This window comes from Egretta garzetta, unplaced genomic scaffold (assembly GCF_000687185.1).
Source record: "Egretta garzetta isolate BGI_Z169 unplaced genomic scaffold, ASM68718v1 scaffold420, whole genome shotgun sequence".
In the NCBI taxonomy this organism is placed as follows: Eukaryota; Metazoa; Chordata; class Aves; order Pelecaniformes; family Ardeidae; genus Egretta; species Egretta garzetta.
In genome coordinates this window covers 149,984-170,428 of record NW_009258386.1, presented here as the reverse complement: position 1 = coordinate 170,428, position 20,445 = coordinate 149,984, and the positions used below count along the sequence as shown (strand labels likewise).

At 40.2% G+C, this 20,445-nt stretch overlaps 1 protein-coding gene across 1 annotated transcript; it reads right to left on the bottom strand.

Annotated features, from left to right (window-relative positions):
- Positions 1-404: 404 nt before the first annotated feature.
- Positions 405-19,551, bottom strand: DBX2 (developing brain homeobox 2). Its single transcript, XM_009642234.2, has 4 exons — positions 19,539-19,551; positions 7,778-7,873; positions 2,933-3,120; positions 405-725 (listed from the first exon to the last, which is right to left on the bottom strand). Exons 1-4 carry the CDS (start codon positions 19,549-19,551, stop codon positions 405-407), a joined length of 618 nt encoding a protein of 205 aa, XP_009640529.2.
- Between the last annotated feature and the right edge of the window lie 894 nt (positions 19,552-20,445).

The following is a 20,445-nucleotide window of genomic DNA, read 5'->3' as shown; positions in this document are numbered from 1 at the left end:
GGTTATTCTTATCTCGTGCACAAAAGAAATTAATGGGTCTGACTGCAATGAGAGATAAAAGTGATTCTCTGTCAGTGTGGTTTTAATGAATATCATATACAGCACAGATGTATAAATCAGAGCAACAACTTCAGCTTCATGCTCTTCACTTCGTTTTACTTACCATCAGTTCCTATTTCACTTTTAAGGTCAGTACAAGACTGGAAAAGACACAAGAAAAGACTGAGTATTGAAGAATACTTCTTAATTCATTAGTTGTTTGTCATTTTAATGGTGTTAGACTTTAGGAAATTTATGAGGCATAAACTAGTTAGCTTTACAACGTCCAAATATTGTTAGTCTTAGAAGACTTCTCATTTGAAGCCTGTGCTCTCCACTCAATTTACAAAACTGACCCTATTTCCTTAAGCTGATGATGTAACTGCCTTATTTGCAGTGTCTTGGTCAGGATACAAATACAGCGGGCTCTGCGATGAATTTGCTCTTGGAGGTGGTTGTGTACTAGTCAGTCTTTCAGAATTTCCTGGAGAATTCTCTCTCCACCTTGGACTTGCCTGCTCCTGAGACACTTCCCACACAGATGGGCACGGGGAGGTAAAATTCATGGTGGACCGTGAGAGGTAGTTCTCCTGAAGACCTTCTTCTTGGAGGCACCTGTTTGAAAGCACTTCTTTTTCTTTGGAGTTTCGCCATTTCATCCTTCGATTCTGAAACCAAATTTTCACCTGTTTGCAAGTTAATGAGAGTTTATTATCATTCCTTTCTTTAAACAACTTTGCCCTAACAAGAGGGGGTTTTTTTCCACTGCTTTAGTTTCATGTCCCTTCCTTATTCATTGTTATAGTAGATCCAGAGAAGTTGACTGATTGACATAATCTGAGGATTTTCCCATCACTATTTACTACAGCTGGGCCAAATACTCTCCTTGACTTTCACCACCTCAAAAAGGTGATTATTTGGCTTAGGCTGGAAAAAGAACAGCCCAGTGGCTAGGCATAGAGCAATTTCCTATAGCACCATCCTTCTAGACAGCAAAGGATTCTCAGAGTAAATTTGCATCATCACTAACAAAACTAAGTGATATTACTGGTGATCTGAAGCCTTCTATTTAGAAGAGGCTCTATGAACTATGACTGTCCCATTCACAAGCATAGCTAAAACCAGCTTGGCCATACAGCTTCAAAATGTGTGTTATGACATAAGACACAGTAGTGAAGATTTAAATACATTTTGTCTGCCTGACTACAGTTTTCCAGAAGTTGCCTAGAATCCATGTGCTTTTGAGATAAAATCCATTTTTCAAAAACTTTGAGTTGCAAAGCTTGATCACGAGCATTCAAATCCATTTATGAAATGCTGGGAAAAGCTTGGGAAAATAGGCATCTAGGAACTGGTTTTACGTAAAAAGAATAAATGGGGGGCAGTGTCAATCAAATTATTCAGATTGTGTTCTATTTTTCCTTTAAATATTTGCATTTAGTTCTAGTATTCAGATACTTGATATGAAGACAAAGGGGCTATGCTTCCAAAGGTTTGAGAATCATTGCCTTAAATGGCAGGTACTGCTCCTCCAGCACAACTGGTCAGAAAATTGAAGGAAGTAACCTTCACAGCAACTGCTCTTCCTTTCGTAAGGGAAAAAAAAAATGAGAGAGACACAGATATTATCTGGTCTTTCATTATCATGAAATTATTTTCCTGTAGAGGTAGTTGTTATCTATGTGTCATTCCTTTATTTTTTACTCCCCCAGGCTCTCTTGAATATCAAGAACATAGAAGAAAAACTCAAGAAAATAATTGTAATATTAGGAATTTGACTACATATTGGGAAAGTTTTAGGCAGCGCAGTAGTGAGTGCAATTGGACATTCTCATTGAAATCATTTATCCTGCAGAGATTACAGCTCTCTTCACACTGAGAAGCACCACACTGTGCTGCTTTTTTTGTCTACAGTTGCAGTGCTTGCGATGGAGCCAGAGTCATTCAGGTTGCAAGGAACCACTGCAGACCACAAGATCTAACCTCTTACTCCTGCTGCATGCAAAGAAATAAAATTGTACTGTCACTCTCTCTTTCACCTGTACCCTAGAGATCTGCGTCTACTCCAGCACCCTCAGAATCCCACCTGCCAGTGGCTACCACATTCATTTCCTGCTGTTACATCCCCTCACAAACATTTTTTTTTCAGTTTGTTTCAGGTTTTGTGCTCTACAAGCTGGGCACTTCTCCTTTGTTTTTATCTGCAGCTAAGGTCAGGGCCCTGAGATTCCAGATTGGGCTACCGCCACTCGGCACCACCATTAACATACTCATTCAGTTAGAACAGCTCACTGGAGGTATTAGACCCTCAGCTAAACTCTAGTCCTGCAGTAGGCCAACTCAGACTTGTGAAAAATCCCATGAAATGTGAATTGGTAAGTAAAGCTTTTAAAAAGCTAATTTTTTTTTTTTTGTAGGAATGGTTGCCTGTATCTTGGGGGAGAATGGTTTCAGAGCAGTGCTGTTGATTGCATTGTCACTAGCTGTTCACCTGCGATTGCACAGGGTGCTCAGAGGAATGCAGGAGACGTCTATGCTCTGCTGTTTTCTGCCTGGATCAGTCTATTAGGCAGTGGGATGGAGCATAGTTCCCCATGCCAAAGCTCCTGAGGGGGCTCTGCAAAATGGGAATTGGAAATGAAATGCAGAGGTCATGTTTCTCCCACTTTGTGTGAAAATGGAACAATCAATTTTTGAATGTATACCTTCAGGAAATAAACTAGGAACCTGTTCAAGCACTCCTTGGTTAAAACTGCCACTGATTTACTGAAGTCTTTTCTTAGTGAAGGAGTTCAGGGCTGCCCCTGTGCTGCTCGATTTTCCTCCTTCAAAGCCATTTTAAAGATTTTTCCTCAAAAAGACAGAAAGTCGCAGATGTTCTGTCATTCCTTACCTGAGACTCCTTTAGACCCAGGTTAATGGCCAGTTTCTTCCTGTCTGTTTTACTGATATACTTCTGCTTCTGAAACATTTTCTCCAAAGCCTTCCTCTGGTCTTCGGAAAAGACAGCTCTTCTTAATATACCTCTTCGGGCTTTGGAGTTAGACTCCTGGGTCAGAAGAGGCAGGACACTTTCCTCTCCTGGTGGAAATGGATGAGAGTTTCACATTATATCTAACACATAACAGAGAAATATTAAGTGCTGTTCATTGTAATGCTAGCAGACTGTGCCACTTTTGATTTGTTGGCGTTACAAGTGTGTCGTAATGCTTCAGTCACGTTCATTAAGGACTAAATCCTCACTTGGATCTAGAGGTGTTGTCAGTGGTCAAAAGTCTCCCCTTGACATGGTAAAAAGTAAATCAGATGAGTTCATAAAGGAACATTAAAACAGGGCCCATGCTACTGTAAAATTCAAATATACTCAGGGAGAAACTTTTCCACTTTCCTTTGCACACTATCATTATTGAGTAAACTGCAGTAAGTTTTCCTAGGTGTTTATTTTCTCATGTGAAATGTAGAACCAGATAAAAGTGGTCTGTAATACTGATTGAAAGAAAGTAAATAGGCTTTCTTTAGTTTTGTTTACTAACGAAAGGCTTTCAGAGTGAACTATTTCTCGGAAAATCTCTGGCTATTCACTTACTCATTCTGGAAACTGCAGCAATTTCTTTATTACAGGATTTGGGGAGTATTTGAACTTACTCCTTTCACCCTGGCTTCTAATCCTTTGACATCTCATAGAAAGTCCTGGGAGGGCAGTTTTCAATGAATCCAATCACACCCCCTTGATCCATGCCTAGAGGGAACCCTACCCTGGAAAACAGCCTCAAAGTTGGCGGAAAGAGCTGCAGTGGAGAAGCAGAAGCGTTTGCATTGTCCCTTCACTGGCCTCACAAAGAGCACAGAAAACCCAAATCTAGATAAATCTCTTGCCTTCCTTACGCTCAATAAAGCCTAAAGCCATAGTGCTTTCCCATGCTCCCTCTCCCCTAGAAGAATGTGGTGTATGGAGAGCAGTCCCTGGTGAGGCTTGGTACACCTCCAGCACTCCCAGCTTCCCCAAATGCTCATCCAGGGAGCAGTACCAGAGGCCAGCTGAATAGGGCCTGTCACCAAGTGTTGGATGTGATAATTGCATGGGGCAGTTGCAAGCAGGCAAGGAAAGAGCTGCCCCTTGATTCACAAACCTGTGCCATGGCTATATAGCCACTGACACCCATGATCTTTCTGTGAGAGAGCAGCCACAAAGAGCTCTTTGGTGGGTACCATGTGCAAGTTAGACTCTACAGGTGCAAGCTGTCCTCCTGTTGTCCACCATGGGTACATGGGCCAAGATTGCCATCCCCATTTATAGTTACAGCAGCTGCAAAGGTGTGCTGCTGTTTGATTTCTGTCAAGAACCATTTTCATATTGAAGCCAATGGCAAAATTCCCATGTAAAGCAGATTCTCTAAAAGATTGCACATTCTTTCATGAAAAAGTCTATCTATTCTACTCAACTGTAGCAGGGGTGGGGTAAATACATGTGTTCAATGTATATAATGTTCTTAAAAATACTCATTGAATCCAGATGCAGCTTTCACAAACTGTTCCTTGGGGCTACACCACATTTCAACTCCTGTATATTATACATATATACACATGGGTATGTGTATCTTTCAACACCCACAGAGAAACAAACATATACTGAGGATACTGTAGAACTGTGTATGTATAACGATGAGAAACTGAAGCGTGTATGTCTTGCAAAGTTGACTAAATACTTTTGTGGTACATGTGTGACTGGTTTGATATCACATACATTACCCCTGTATCCTGCCTCCAGCTGTGACCAGTAGAGGAAGAATATCAGAAGCTGAACAAGTGTGCAATGATCCTTCCCTAAAATACACTGTCAAACATTACTGACTTAGGGACCATTGCATTCTGCTAGACATGCCTTTCTTGAATTTTTCTATGCTTCAAGAACCCATCTTTGTATTTGTCCCCCATAACAGCCTCTGACAAAAAGTAATTATCCTGATTTAAAATGTACCGTATAAGTAAGTCTAAATTTATATAGATGTATTTCAATTTTCAAAATTATATCTCAGACTAGATACAAAAATCATAACCTACTGGCTACTATCCTGATATTTATGACACAGTGAGACACAGTCAGACTCCATCCAAATCAAAATAAACTATCTGCAGCACAAAAGCCAAAATGCCACAATGGAGGTTTCTGCAAAGGGCAAGCCAGGTTTATATTTCTCTGAGGAGCGCACAGCCCCCTCATGACACCCACCCTGAGCTCCCACCCTGCCCATGAAGCTGGGGGCAAACACTGGCCCTTCTTCCTCAAGCATGTTTTCTCTCCTTCTTTCTCAAATTTGGTGAATTTAGGTACCTTTTTCCAGGTAGCCTCTGCGCAGATTTTGATGAATCATCAGCCATTCTCAAGTTTACTAGAAGTTATAGGCTGACAGCAGAAGAGCTGGTACCTTCTTCTCATCCCCACGATGGGACGAGGGACACCAGTGAGGGAAGAGGCGTGACAGGGCTGGTCCTCGCCTCCTGGCCTCCATTCCACAATGGAGTTGTCAGCCAAGGACAGAGGACGTCAGATTGTGTGACCCCTTAAAATCTGTCTTGCCTGGCTGGTTGTTAACAGTCAATCAGCAAAGAAACAACCTCCTGCGGGAGCCCTGGGGCACCAGTTAATTCCCATACAGGCAGTATCTAGGGTACAGCTTAACACCTGCATTAGATTAACTTGCTAGTGAAGAATCTACACACTTTAAGGCACAGTATGTGACTGACTTTAAAAGATTAACTAAACAAAATCTAATGATGAGCGGCATGCTCACAAGCATTAGCAAGCAGACACTGGGTCAAAAAATTTGAAACTCACATTTGGGATAATGAATACTCACCCCCAGTTGACTAGCCTAGAGAATTTTTTTTAAAAATGCCCCAAATTCCAAAGTGCGTTCCAAGTGTTCACACAAAACCTAAATTTCAGTTTGTGGATCAAAGGATTTTTCAGTACGTCAGGATAGGCAGTCGTTCATATGTTACAACAATTCTACCAAAACGAAATCAGTCAGTTTGCAGCCTGTCACTCGGAATGTGCATGAAAAGGTTTAGTGCTCTGCTGACATAAATGTGAATCTGCTACCTACTATTTCCTATGTTGCTGGTTTGATTTTTGTTTTGCTTTGTTTTTTTTTTTTAAGTCTTCCCTTTGTATCCTAATATATAGTGATAAATGTCCTCTTAATCTGTGGAACAATCTTCATTTGCCTTCATGGCAGAGACCACCTTGAAGGAGCAAGTAAAAGCTTTAGTCATGGTTTCCATTTTTTCATTTGAATTCAATACATTCTAGTTAAATGGACAATTAATAGGTCACTTCCAAAATAGTAGTGTATCAGTCCTGGTTAATAAACAATCCCCACAGTTGATAATGGGCCTATGTATTCAGCAAGTCCCTGTATACACTCAGCTCATCCACTAAATCCCTTTTCAGGTAGACAGGGTTATATGGGAAGATGAGCTAGAATGAGTCTATAAAAGTCAGTTTCATTCACTGCTTTATTTTTCAGTCAAGTGCTTTAAATGGTGTCCAGAAAATCTCTTGGAATGTGAGACAGGAGAAAAGACTGGCACATAGAGTATTGCTTTATGGCCATACAAAAGGGCAACTGACCCTTGCCCAGGCCTTTTCAATGTGAAATGGTTCCTAAAGTTCATCTGCACAGTGAAAAATTGTGGTGAGGTCGCGTGTGGATGAGTAAAGTGAAAGTGGTGATTGGTCATGGTGCTGTCAGCCATTGTGGGAGAGCTGGGGCCATGTAAAACGCTCTGTGGGAAAGTGTCAGCCCCCTAAAGAGGTGCTCAGAAACTTGCAGCTCATTAAACTGCCAGCATTTGCTGCCTCACTTGTCAAGAATCATTCAACTTAGCAACTGCCCTTCTGAAACATTCATAAAACGCATGCACGTAGTCAGGAAGGGATTGAATGTAACTGTGATAAAAAAAGTATATGCTAGAACACGCATAAGCTCCAATCTTCATTCGGATTTGCAAGGCGATATGTGCTTTTTCTCTGTTTCGAAGGACTAGGACATGCCTCTTCTCTTTGCATTCCTGAGCCATAAACACATAAAATATGAATATCTATTCTTACACTATGGCATGCAAACTTCACAATCAAGGTTAAGTTTGGATTTGGAGTAAATGGCTGTGTGTGCCAGGTCTTAATCCTGAACATATATATGTATGCTGGCCAAAATTCTCTTCAACTTACTTCTTCAGTTTTTTTACATTATAATTAAAAAAGAAAAACAAATTAAACATGTGCATGCTTTTGACTGCTACAAAAAGAATGGCTGTTTTATTTAAATAATGCTAGGGCTTCCTGAATCATAATTTATCCCTAACAGACATTAAAATGCAGCATCCATTTTAAGATCTTTCAGCTCTTTTCTCTTCCTATTTGCAAATGTTTATTGAGACAGATTTTTAAAAGAGCTACTGATTTTAAAGAACCTTTTCTAGCAAACTGAAAACAAGGAGCTTTCCTAGGTTAGCTCTGTCTGGGTGTCTCAATGCCATTAGAAACCTCTCACAATTGCTCAGTGTACTTAAGTTTGATAAATCTTTGGAAACCCTCTGAATAGGATTGCTGTGATTTTACTAAGGAATTAGCTGCTGCCATTGCATCACCAATTAGTTTTCCAGAACACATTAAATCCTGCTGCTTTGGTTTACAGAATAACTCAAGCATTACTGATGAAGCATAAAAACTTACTTGGAAAAGCAGTGGGGGATGCAGGGTGCTGACAGGACCCACCGCAGCATGCTGAGTAGAATGGCGGGGCTCGGAGAAAAAAGTGTTTGGAAAGAGCTGCAAAGAAAGCATAGATCTAATTGATTATCCATTGAGCTTAGGTGATATTCATAACAACAGTCCTCCAAAAAGTCAGTGTGTAAAGTCCTGCCCCACAAGTTTTTTTTATCTTTTTTCAAGATGGTGATATTTTTAAGGCAAACAATGATAAACCAAGTAATTGCTCTTTAATTTAGCAAGGTGATTTTACATGTGTGCCTTCAATATGATATGCAAAAATCTCAATATATTTATCGTAAGAATGAGACTCTGCAGATTTGAAATTTACTTCTGTAATTGCTGTAATTATGGGGTTTTTTCCTAAATATTGGAATTGAACACATTGTTTAAATAATATGGTGTTGAAATGATGAGTATAATGCATCTGAAAAAGTTATTTTAACTAACGCCAGCAAGCATGATATCCTAGAAAAACAGACTCTAAAAGTGAACCTGGTCTCTTCTGCTTGTACTCCAATGCTGTTATTAGTACTCAAACCAGTAAGGACTTCAGAAAGTAAGAAACCTTTATGAATAATTTCTATAAAATGCAATAAGACTATCCAGCTCAGCTCTACAGGCACAAACTGCAGGGGTCTGAGTCTGCTGTCCTGATGGTAAACTCATTCTTCCTGGGAAAGTGCTCTAAACTTAAATAAACCAGTTGCTGAAGAAGGTTCTGCTTAATACAATAAAAAATTGCAAAATCATCCCACAGAATTAGGTAATATTTGGTAAAATTTCTATAGAATTTTTTGAACCAATGAATCAAAAGTCTCTGTTATGTCTAAAAAAGTGCTTCCAAATCTTAGAAAGGTCTTTGTTATCTAATAATCCCTTAATTTTTTTCTATAAAGCTCATGGGATTTTCCATTAATCTTAATTGCATTTTAATTTCTGCTTGTACTAGTAAACTATGACACTTGGAATATTTTTTTCTTTTGAAAATAGATACATCATGCTTGCTAGAACCATATACTGGTAAAATGTGATCAGCATCAAAACATTTATGTCACTTTCCTGTTTTGGTTTAGGTAGAAAATAAACAGCTCTATACCCAGTACTGCAGCTTGTCCAAATCTCTAGTAATAACCCAATTAATTAAAAGAAAAAAAAAAAAAAAGGAACTGCAAATTAAGAAATCAATAATTGGGAAGAAAGACAGATAAACAAACAAATGTATCTAAGCCACGTTGTTAATTTTTAAAGGTTTTCCAACTGGAATTAAAACCAAAGCTCATTCAAAATTAGGTTCCCGAGTACATTTTAGGGCATCACAATACATTTTCTGACTGTCAAATCTGCTGATCTTCCAAAGCAACAAACTATTGCTGTAGAAGCCTAGTGCTAAACATTTTTAAAATATTTACCTCGATTTTTTTTCTGAATTCATACAAGCTTAGGTGAAAATTTCTTCAACTGTAATTACAAATTGATAAGCATTTTATCACTACAGCTTTTCATCAACACTTTAGAGCTTCTAATGAAATATAAATATAGTCCAAGAGGAACTAATTACCTATATTTGAGGTGTATGCTTGCAAAACATTTATAAAAACGAATGATTTACATCAGGCATTAGTATTTTAAAGCTCCTTTTCCAGACGAGACCATCCAATGTGGAACTGTGTCCTAAGGAGCTTAAACGAGTCAAGAACGTGCAGCCAAATATTACCTATCTTACGCATCCAAGGTGCTTCAACGCAGCTGGTGGGGTGTGTAAGTTGGAAAGGATTTGACTAACTGAAGAAGCACAGAAGATGGAGAAGGTAAAAGTCTGCCAGATAATCTCAGCCATCCTTCTGAACATGAGAGCTTGTTCTTGACAGCATCTTTTACCTGCTGCTAGTGTTTTATCTGCTGCAGTTCCCAAACTCACGAGTGAAGAGCTTTTCCTCCCCTCCTTGCAAGCCACGTTCCTAATGCCACCATCAAGTTTCCCTTACAGTTAGGTAAAACTTTCCAATTCTAAAAATACAACTTAGTATACAGAAGGTGCCACACTCAATTCCTTTGCTTCCTTTTCACATGTCTCAAATATTCCTTGGCTGCCATAATGCCCTATTCCCTTTAATCACTGCTCCAGCACCTTATTCATACCATACAACTTTTCTCAGACATGTTGACCAGTCCTTGATATTCCCTATTATGGTTTCTTAACTCTCTCCAGTTCCTTGCTCTTTCTTGAAAATGGGGTGCTCATAACGATATGTGAAACAGCCAGGAGATACATGGATAAATCAGAACTGAATAAGCTATTGCTTCAGATAGATAGCATGCTCCTGCAAATAGAGATAAAGGAATAGGAAAGGATAGGTTTTTTCCATTCACTAAATCTCTCAACAAGCAAACTGCAAGCATAACAGTCAGGAGATAGACCAGGGTCAAAACTTGAGACATTTTGCTTAAGGAAACTGCAAACAAGCCACATATTTCCATGGATGCTTCTGGCAATGATTTAATGCACTAGCACAGCACCATGATGCGAACAGTAGAGATCTCGGCACTAATTCTGCTCGAGTCGATGGCAACCATGCTTCTGGCTTTCTTAGGCATTTTACTTAATTCCCTCAACAAAGTCTGTCTTTTCTGCCTGCATGGCACATATCCCTTTAAAGCAGAACATTTGCTTAAGAAATAAGGTGCATGTGATATCCTCATATAACTCTGAATCATATGGTTCCTGAGACCATTTTGCGAGACCAATTTATTCTAGACCCCGTGGAATAAACAATGGCATTATGTCTCCCTAAGCCTACAGCCAACACGTATATCTAGTTCATAAACTTCTTTAATGTGCTCCAACTACACTGATGCACAAGTGAATTCATATAATCATAGAAAGTTTTGCGTTGGAAGAGACCCCTAGAGGTCATCTAGTCCAACCCCCCTGCAGTGAGCAGGGACACCCTTAACCAGATCAGGTTGCTCAGAGCTCCATCCAACCTGGTCTTGAATGTTTCCAGGGATGGGGCCTCCACCACCTCTCTGGGCAACCCGTTCCAGTGTTTTACCACCCTCATTTTAAAGAATTTCTTCCTTATATCCAATCTAAACCTATCCTGCTTCAGTTTAAAACCATTAACCCCTTGTCCTGTCACAGCTGTCCCTACTAAAAAGATTTTTCCCTGTCTTTCCTATAGGCCCCCTTTTCTACACTAAGTATATCAAACCACATCCCCAGGTCATGTCTGCTGAAGCCATTGCACTCAAACAAATGCATAGCAGTTATGGACAGTTACATCAGTAAAAAAATCTGGCATAATAGAGGGATACTCAACTCTACCTTGGGAGCTCTGTGTAGAGAAAAATGTTAATGCTTCAACCTAACACATCCAAGCATATTTTTTATCTTTGATAGAAACAATAGAGAATATTCATCGCATTAAATGGCTTCAACTGTTTGCGTGAAACTGCATTAACAGAATGAGAATTGCTCAGTGAAAAATTATATATTTAACATACATGTATTTCAGAATTATACTGTGATTGCACCTGTAGGAATGACACACTACCTATCAGTGCTGAGGACAATATACAGAAAGCATCGCCTATGCTTTTGTTTTCTGTTCCCATATATCATGGCCACTCCGCCAATATTTGTTGGTCAAGAGATCTGAAGCAAACATTGTTTGCTGTTCACATAAGGCTTAAAAAATTGCTTAAATGTCAGAATATTAGTTCTGCATTCATTGGCCAGAATGAAGTACACAGTAACCAAAAGGTAGCTGTTGCTTCCAGCCGTGTGGAGTACATATTAACCAGGGGCCAAATCCTAATAATTCGTATTCAAGATACTTAATTCTTTTTCTGCTTTGCATCCCCATTTCATAAAAACAGAGACTGTGTGGAATTTAGCATTTCACTAGAGTCAGACTTTACAGGTTTAGCTTCAGAGGTGCATGAACACGAAATATCAGTATGGTATAAGTGTCTTTTGGCACTCCAAAAATTGTACTACGTGCTTTAAAAGAAAATGTATTGGGTCATAAATATAAAAGGAAGAAATATATAAAACTAAATAAATAATTTATTTTTATTTTTTCACAAAAGATAAATTCTTTTGACACAGTTGCTGCATGCAAAAATTTAGTAATAATGCTCATTTACATTCAGCTTTGTGAATAAAAAGCATTTCACAAACAGACAATAAAATGATACTAAACATGCAAATGGACCTCAAACTCATCTACTGCTAAAACTCAGAGATCAGTTCAGATACTGGTATTTTAACATATACTGCCAGCTCTGAAGATATTCTAAATTCAAAAGCCTTCCCATACTAAAAAGTCACGCTGACAGTGGGACCAGAAGTTTTCCTTCCAACTATCCACCATCTTGAGAGTAACGTTCCCAAGTACAGTTCAGTTCAAATGGAGATGTAATTTTAAAATGCCTTATTATTAAAGAGACTGTTTGCTTTTCCCAGTGTTGTGAAATGACTCAGGAAATACTGTAGGCCATCAGGGAAGGGGGAAGGCATGAAGGAAAAATGGCTATTGAGGAAAAGTGAACTGATGGTAAGATTCTGGTATAGCCCATACAGACCTCCTTCACCACACATACTATTAGTTTGTTGGGGTTTTTTAAAGCTAAATGATGAAAATGTGGTATAAACCTGTGAAGAAAGCTGAAACACCTCCAAAGAATGATTCAGAAAACTGCCTAGAGCCAGCTAACAAGAAATGGTAAGCTCAGGAACAGAGAGACCTCAAGCTGCATGAATGCTTTAATTCTCCCAAGTATTGCTAAGCCCACATGAACTGCTTTCCACAGTGATGCCCATGCTCCAGCCCTGGCAGGCAAATTAAAAATATAACCAGCAAAATTATCCCATTTCATCTGAGAACCCTGGATGGTTTGTGTCCACGAAGTGGGCACAAGTAAACTGCAATTTCCTACCTACATCCATTCTTGGCTGCACAGTTTCACATCATGAAGAGTTCTCTGCAAATAGCCCAGCAGCGGCTCTGCCAGATTAGCGGTCCAGCTGAACCACACGGCACCATTTCTGCTCCTGAACCACAAGCCCTGGGCCTGACAATGAACCATGGCTCTGTCCCCAGCAGTTACTGTGTTCAGAGTGCAATGTTCCAGCAGCAGTTGTGCACCCCCAAAGCATTTCAGCCAGCTGAAGGGGAGCCCCTGGCCATGAGAAGGAACCAACAGCCACTGCCATATGCCACCAAAGGCAGTCACCACCACATGGACCTAGAAAAGCTTACTGCAAAAGTAAAGCCTGTGGTACAGCATCCCTCAGAGCTGGCTTTCCTGCTTCCCATTCATTCCTGTAAAACACAACCTCATGAATGCTCAAAGGAAGTCAAACCAAAAGGGCAGACGAGAGCAGCACACGCGGATCACTTTTAAAATATTGGCAAATGTTCACAGAAAAGGTTTTGAAGTTCTAAATATGTATTTTTAAATCCTACACAAAGGCGGATGCCAAGAGGTGGGCTTGCATTTTTATTTTGGGTCTCAGTGGGGCTTTCAAAAATTAGCAGAGTAGTCACACCAAAAAGTGCTTGAAATGTGCTAACAGCATGATCATGGTTTCCGTACATCTATAGCAATGCAGAGGCTGACAGAGTCACGCTGCGGATTAGCTGCGATCACATGAATCACTCTCAGTTTTCAGAGGCATCATCCACATGCCTTTTTATTAGGGCATGATTCGCTGTATATGTATGATTGGTTTTTCTCTGTCTGAGGAAACACGGGTGCCTCAGGCTGGTGACAATGCATGGTCAGATTTCTCCTCTGTGACAACCCAGAGCAACAACCAAACCCCACACCATTTGCCAAAGACTCCATGGGTCTCCTAGTGTCAGCAGTAAAGGTGGCTTCCACCCTCTCCATGCCTTGTGCACAGCCTTGCTATTGAGAAGAAAGACGGGGATCTGGAAAATTGTGGATTTACCAGCTGTGTCTCCATCTTTGTCCTTCTCCTGAAGGAGGTGCCCATGTGCTAGTGTGCCCCAGCACTTTCTGCTTACCACTTCTTGTCAAAAGGGGCATTACTGCCACTTCACAGAACCACAGAATGGCAAGGGTTGGAAGGGACCTCGGGAGATCATCTAGTCCAACCCTCCTGCTATCTAAGCTCCTTGTTTGGACCTCCTGTACAGTCAATGAGAAGAGATAAGTAGCTCTATATGATTCATCACCTTAAAATAGACATCTAACAAGTTAAGTTGTATCATTCTCTGGAGACATCTCTCTGTATTACCTATGGTTTAGATAAGGTATTTAGGCAACTAGATTAGACAAGACTCCTATTTTTTATTAAACAGCTGAATTACTATGATATTCTTCTTATCCTTCATAGGTAATGTCAAAAGAATACAATCCTCTGTACAGCCATAAAGACTCTGTAAAAAAAGATAAAATTCAGCCATAAAGGCACTGAAGTTATTTTCTTTGATTTTAAACATATTACAATTTGTATAGAAATAATTTCCTCAAGCAAGGCAAAATTAGGGTCCTATGCTGCAATAGGACAATTCATTGGTTTTTCCATTGTTGCAGCCCTAATTTGAAATCTGACCAGAGGCCAAAATGCACCATTTATTGCAGTGGTATGCACTGATCAGCTAAAATTTCTAAAACCTTCCCTTGTTCTAGTATTGCCAGCTCCAACCAGTCTCAAGATTGACTAAATATTGTTAGAATAAAAAAAAACAAATGGTAGATTCTTATTTTTTTTTAAACAAATGAGGTTTTCAGTCTTTTTACATTTGTACAAGGAAATACTGTTTCAAGTTGAAATCCGAGATGTTCACATAGTCACAAGATTCCAGGGATGTGGACTTTAACACCACCAAACTGTCCAAGATCCATGCAGAAGAGTTAAATCCTCAACACACATACAAAACACCTCAACAGAATTATGTGGTATAACTTCAGAAAAGGGCAGCCTCTCAGGGGAAACTTCCATGAGCTTTTCAGCACAAAGCAAAGGCCACTTATCCTCCAATATGATGACTCACCTCAAAGAAACACAGTCCAAGTTACTGAAAATATTTAGGTGCCCCTGACTTTGTACAGATCAGGGTCTACATATCCAACATTTGAAGCAGCCTCCTACTGCTTTATATACCTGCACTTGTTTTCATTTTGAAAAAATTACCTCCCCAATTCTGCTATGGGCCATGACTGAGCACAAAACTACTGTTTAGAAAAATTAGAGCAAGACTTATACAAGAATGCATAACACCTTCGGTGGGCAATGGAGGCAGAAAAATTGCCTTCCAAAATTCAAGAGTAATTATTAATGCAAAAAAATCACAGTACAATGAAACCTGAAGTCTGCACTCAAGTAGAGAACTTGCCTGATGAGATTAATCCTTATCACATTTATGTGTCTTCTAAAAACATGAAGAATATACTACAAGATTGCAGAAGACCAGCTCATTCTGCAATACAAAATACATTTTACATAAGTTAATTCACTAACCAAAGGCGTGACTGATTCCACGGTTTCTCCTTGCTTTTCTACAAACCCCCACCACTGGTCTTCCTAGCACAGCTTTGAGATCTTCTGGCAGTGCTTAAACCTTCTAAGGACCAAACTCGGGATCCTCTTCCTTTCTCAGAGACAGCACAGCAAGCGTTGCCAGAGGCAAGAGCACTGCCCAGCCAACGTTCCTATGCCCTGCTGGGCCTGGACTGCCAGGCTGGCGGCAGGGTCGGAGCGTAGCTGGCACTAGCCTGGCTCTGGCAACCTTACAACGAGAACAAAGATTTGTCCTTTGAGAGCCATTTTGCAGTCGCTCTTTTAAGGTATGCTGGGCACCCCAGAACGATTCTATGAAACGGCTCACAAAGTTAACCGGAAGCAGGAAAAGGTGCTGCACATAGTCCATGATTTCTGATGCTTACAGAAACTTCTCTGCCTCCAAAGACAAACTTTTAAAACACTGAAGGTGTCTCAGTACTCCTAGCAATCAGGGCATAAGAAAAGATGCCAAATAGATCTCCACACGCTAAAGAAACTTTCTGTGCCCAGAAAACACCAACAAAACAGGGAAGACCTGAGACTTATTAGTCAACTTGTTGCCTGAGTGAGGGTAGCACTTTCCAGAGGCTAGCGCGAGCCTAGAGGGAGACACGATAAAACAGTTGGCTCTTTCCTGCCTTTAATTTTACTGAAAGTTAGTGTTATGTGTCGCTGGAGGACACTCTGGCTGCCAGTTGGTTTGAAATCAATAATTAATAAGCATTTACTCACTAAGACAGTGTCCAAAATGAAAGAAAAAATAATACAATTTCAGTAACTCAGCTATCTCCTGGTTGTCATAAAAAAACACAAGAGATTTTACTAAAACTAGGCAATAAGGTATATTGATTAAAATAAGAGCATTGCAGGATAGAATTGCTGTCATCATCTGAGGGCAAAAAAACTGACACTGGTCCAGAGTCAGCCTGAAGAAGGAGGCTTGGTTTTATTTCCCTGCAATGCTACCAGTTTTCTGTATTACCTTAGGCAAGACACGTCATTTCTTTTTTCTCAGCTCCTCTTCCACGCAGTAGAAATCTCTCCTATCTCACAGGCACATTGTGATGATAAATGCATTAAAATGTAAAGTACTCAAATGTTACAGAGAGAAAAGCTACATCTGTATCACAGAATGGATGTTTATTATTCTAAGTCCAATTTATGTTTATGATATACTTGTTCTAATTGCTTTCTTTTGTGTTATATGTACTGTACTTTATTCTGCTCTATTGTATTCTGATGCTTTAAGCAAAAATCCCATAAGCTCAATTTTCCAGCAAGTTTTGCAACGGAAGTATCTCACTGTAATATTTGTTTCATTGCGCTTTTCAGCTTCCTTTGTCTACCTATCAAAACGCCAAGATGAAAGCAGAAAGCCAGATTCTTGCCACACATGACCACGTTCATGATCATACCACTAATGACCATATTCAGGTTGTAAAGTACTTCCTGTCATCCTCCTCCAGGGCAAACTATTTGAGAAGCACAGAGATTTTCAGAAAATACTTTCGGGTAGCAGAGTAACTTTGCCGTTCTCAAGGAGGTCACTCTGACCTGCCAATACTTCTAGAAACCAAGTCATGAGGAAAGATGAGGAGTGGATCTCTTTAAAGCACCTGTGCTACAACAGGTTGCATCTCAGCATCCTCTGGACAATTTTCCTATGTCAGAAAACACTGAGGAAAACTGTGAAGTCTTCTAATTTATCCAGAAGATAACAACAGGACTGGAGTACAAGGAGAGGGACCAAATCCCAGATTAGCAAAGACAAATTGAGGACTTTCTCCACACTTAAGAGTCTATTAGTTTGCTCAAAACTTTCATCTGGAGCTTCCCTTTAAGAGGCAGGGCCAGTATAAGCTGCATAGCTGTAACACATTTCACTGGGAAGCATTGCTTTACAACAGTGCATTTTTAAAAGCTTTTAGCCAGGAGGAACACAGTCTGGGCATCCAGTGTCTAAAAGCAGAACCAGATTCTGCACTGCTTTACCTAGTCAGGGCTAAGAACACACACTGTATGCAAAGTTCTCACAAAGCAGAAGACAGCATCATGCATTTATTTTATCAAGGCAAAAGGTCCTAAAAAAGAAGAATCAGGCCCACGGCACACAGGTGAGGCGAAATTCCATTCAGCTAAACAGAAACACAGTGCTCACCATGCCTGCTGGAGCCGGTGAGCCCAGTTCGGCTCACCAGTGCTGGGGTTCCCAAGCAAGATACCAGAAAGCCTGTGGGAATCCCAAGCTGGTATAAACCAGCACACCATTGCAGAAGGCAAGTCAGTTTATCATCTAGCAATAGTGCTCCTTCTGCTTTTCCTTCTTAAGTTTTACATAGTATGCTGCTTGTTCATGCAGTTGTACTCTTCAGTCAAAATAAACTAAATTAATTTTAAAAAACTGTAATTCGATTACATTTCAATTTTAAAAATCAGTGTAACGATGGAAAGTTATTATTTTAATCTTTTACAGACAACGTATTTCTTTCAAGCCCATTCATTAGATGATGTATCTTACAGTATCTTACAGATACTTTCAGAGTACTTTTTCAGTGTTTCATTTAGGGTCATTTTGGAGGAGAACTCAAAATACGTATGCAGATAAGCACTTTAAAGACTCAAACTAAATCCTTTAAAACCTGTAAGTTACGGGAATGGAAATTCGCTGATAAAACTCTGCTGCTGAGGAGTTACAGAGGGAAAAGCTACCATGGCCAGATGTCATAGATCAAGAGTGCCATCTCACTCGGTCTCCTTTGCAGCCGTGGATTAGACTTTTCCAGTTTACAGAAAGAACACAGGACTTTCATTCTCTAGCACTTTTACGGAGCGTTAAAAGGTACCCTAAAATGGAGTGCTTTCATCATGTCTTTCCTTGATAGGTGCAGCAGACAGATGTTGGTTTTGAAACTGTGAAAAGGTTCAGCTTGTTCAGTTCAGTCCCTGGTGTGATTTTATATTCCTTCCTTTCTGAGAACTTTCGGTGACCCCACCAGAATTTGGGACTACATGAGCAATACAGATTACTGATTCCAAAAGATCTGATATTTTTCAATTCTCTTTCTATAGCATTTTTTTTTATTTTGAAAATCGTGGATTATGCCAAGCTACTTTGTTATAGCACTTTTAGTCCCTGCATGATCTATAAAGCACTTGCTAGTTCAGAAAGATTAAAAAAACATTTTGCTTTATCATGTTCAATAGTCTTATTAAAGACTTAGACCAAGATTTTCCAAAATGCCTTGTGATTTGAGGGGTCCAAATAGGAAAGAGTTCATTCCTCCAAAAACTCAGAAAAATCAGTAAATTAAAAACTCCTAGCTAGTACAAATTCCTTAGTTAAAGTACCTTCATTAGTCCCTGAAGGCTAAAATTCTTATTCTGACAAAACACTCCTTTTCCCTATCGCTGCATAAACAAGAAACGTAACACACAGCCTGACCACCCCAGCCTTACTCACAAATGCAAGTGTCCACTCTGAACCGTTCTGCCAGCGTATACCTACACTAGAGAGAAGAGACTCTTTTGAAACCACAAAATCTGGCTCAGCAGGACAGTTCCAATCTAATTTACATTTATGAAAGTTCAGGTACCTAAGAGCCCTCATCACTTTAAGTCATCTTTGTTGTACATCTACATTCACAGGAGACTTCTGAGCACATAACCCAGTATTTCTCACTGCTCAAATTGTAAGAGCCTGGTGCTTTTGCCCAAAGCTTCCTCTGAAAACCCTGTGGGATGAGAAGGATCTCACTCCAAATGACTAGGCAGACCTGCAACACTTTGCTAAGTTCATGAATACCACTGTAGGCTGATCAAAGAATGGACTAATCCTGGCAGCAAGCAGTTGAAAAATTTGGCATTCAGGAACTTCTGTAATACTTAGAAAAAGTTAACCTACAGCAACGAGTGCTGCGGCATCTGCTATCTCCCCTTGTACATGTGCTCTGTACACATAAATGAAGCGTTTTCTCTAGAGCTTTTTCTGGGTGGGGGATGAACAGGCACCTAATTCCAGAAAGATGCTACTTGTCCTGTGTCCTGGCCTAGCCTACAGTTAGTTAAAATAAACCTGTTTCTTCAAACCGGTTCTTCAACTGATATGCTTAAGATAACACTTAGGCAGCTGAGGTCTGGAATATTCAAAAACGTTAACGTATGCTTCTTTGACTCTCTCTTGCTTACCTTTAAAGTACATCGTGCCAAAGGGTCAAAAACTGTTTCGGATTTTGTGTAACAGTTTGTAGGATTTAAGTGAAGTAAAATTATGCTTGAAAAGAAAACAACCGTTGTTAATTCTGGTTCTAAAACGAGCCTTTTGGCTTCATACCTTAAAGCTTTACTTTAATAGATACAATTCTGCTTGTCTTATTTTAAGTACATTTAAAACTGCATGATTGTATGTAAAAATTCTGAAGACAGCACACGAGGCTAAAATAAATCTATATATTACAACGGAAAGGCAAAATACAATATACATGGTGAGCCTAGTACCGAATTTTATGAATTAACTTCGAATTCAACTTCACGCAGTCCCATGACTGACAAAGCGCGCATTCCTAAAGACGCTTTGAAACGCTACCCGTGCCCAGACAAAATACATTTGCAGGAAAACCGGCACACATGCAAGAAACAAAACCTGTTTTTTGCAGAACTGTCTGCTTCCAGTTCAACCACGCAGCTTTACTGGGGGCCTGTCCGACAGAAGCCGCAGCCACCCCCGGCGACAGCGCCGGTCACACCGGCACAAGCGACCCGAGGAGAGGGCTGGCTCTGACTTCCACACCCGACCGAATGCCTCATTACAGACCTTCTACACAGCTTTAAAGATTTTTTTGTTGTTCGGTTTTTTTTTCTTTTTTTTTTTTTTTTTTTTGGGGGGGGGGGTGTCCCCCAGGCACTGGGCACCTGCTGCCTCCCGCCTACCCGAGCTATCGCGACCGAGCGGGTCGGGACCGCTCCTCTTTCTCCCCAAAGGAGGAATTTCAGACCTTCCCGCAGCGCCTGTCCGCCGTGACGCCCTTCCACCACCCCTTCAGGCTGGGAAGAACCAGCAGACCCGAAAGGGCTGCCATCAGGGGCAGCTGAAAGC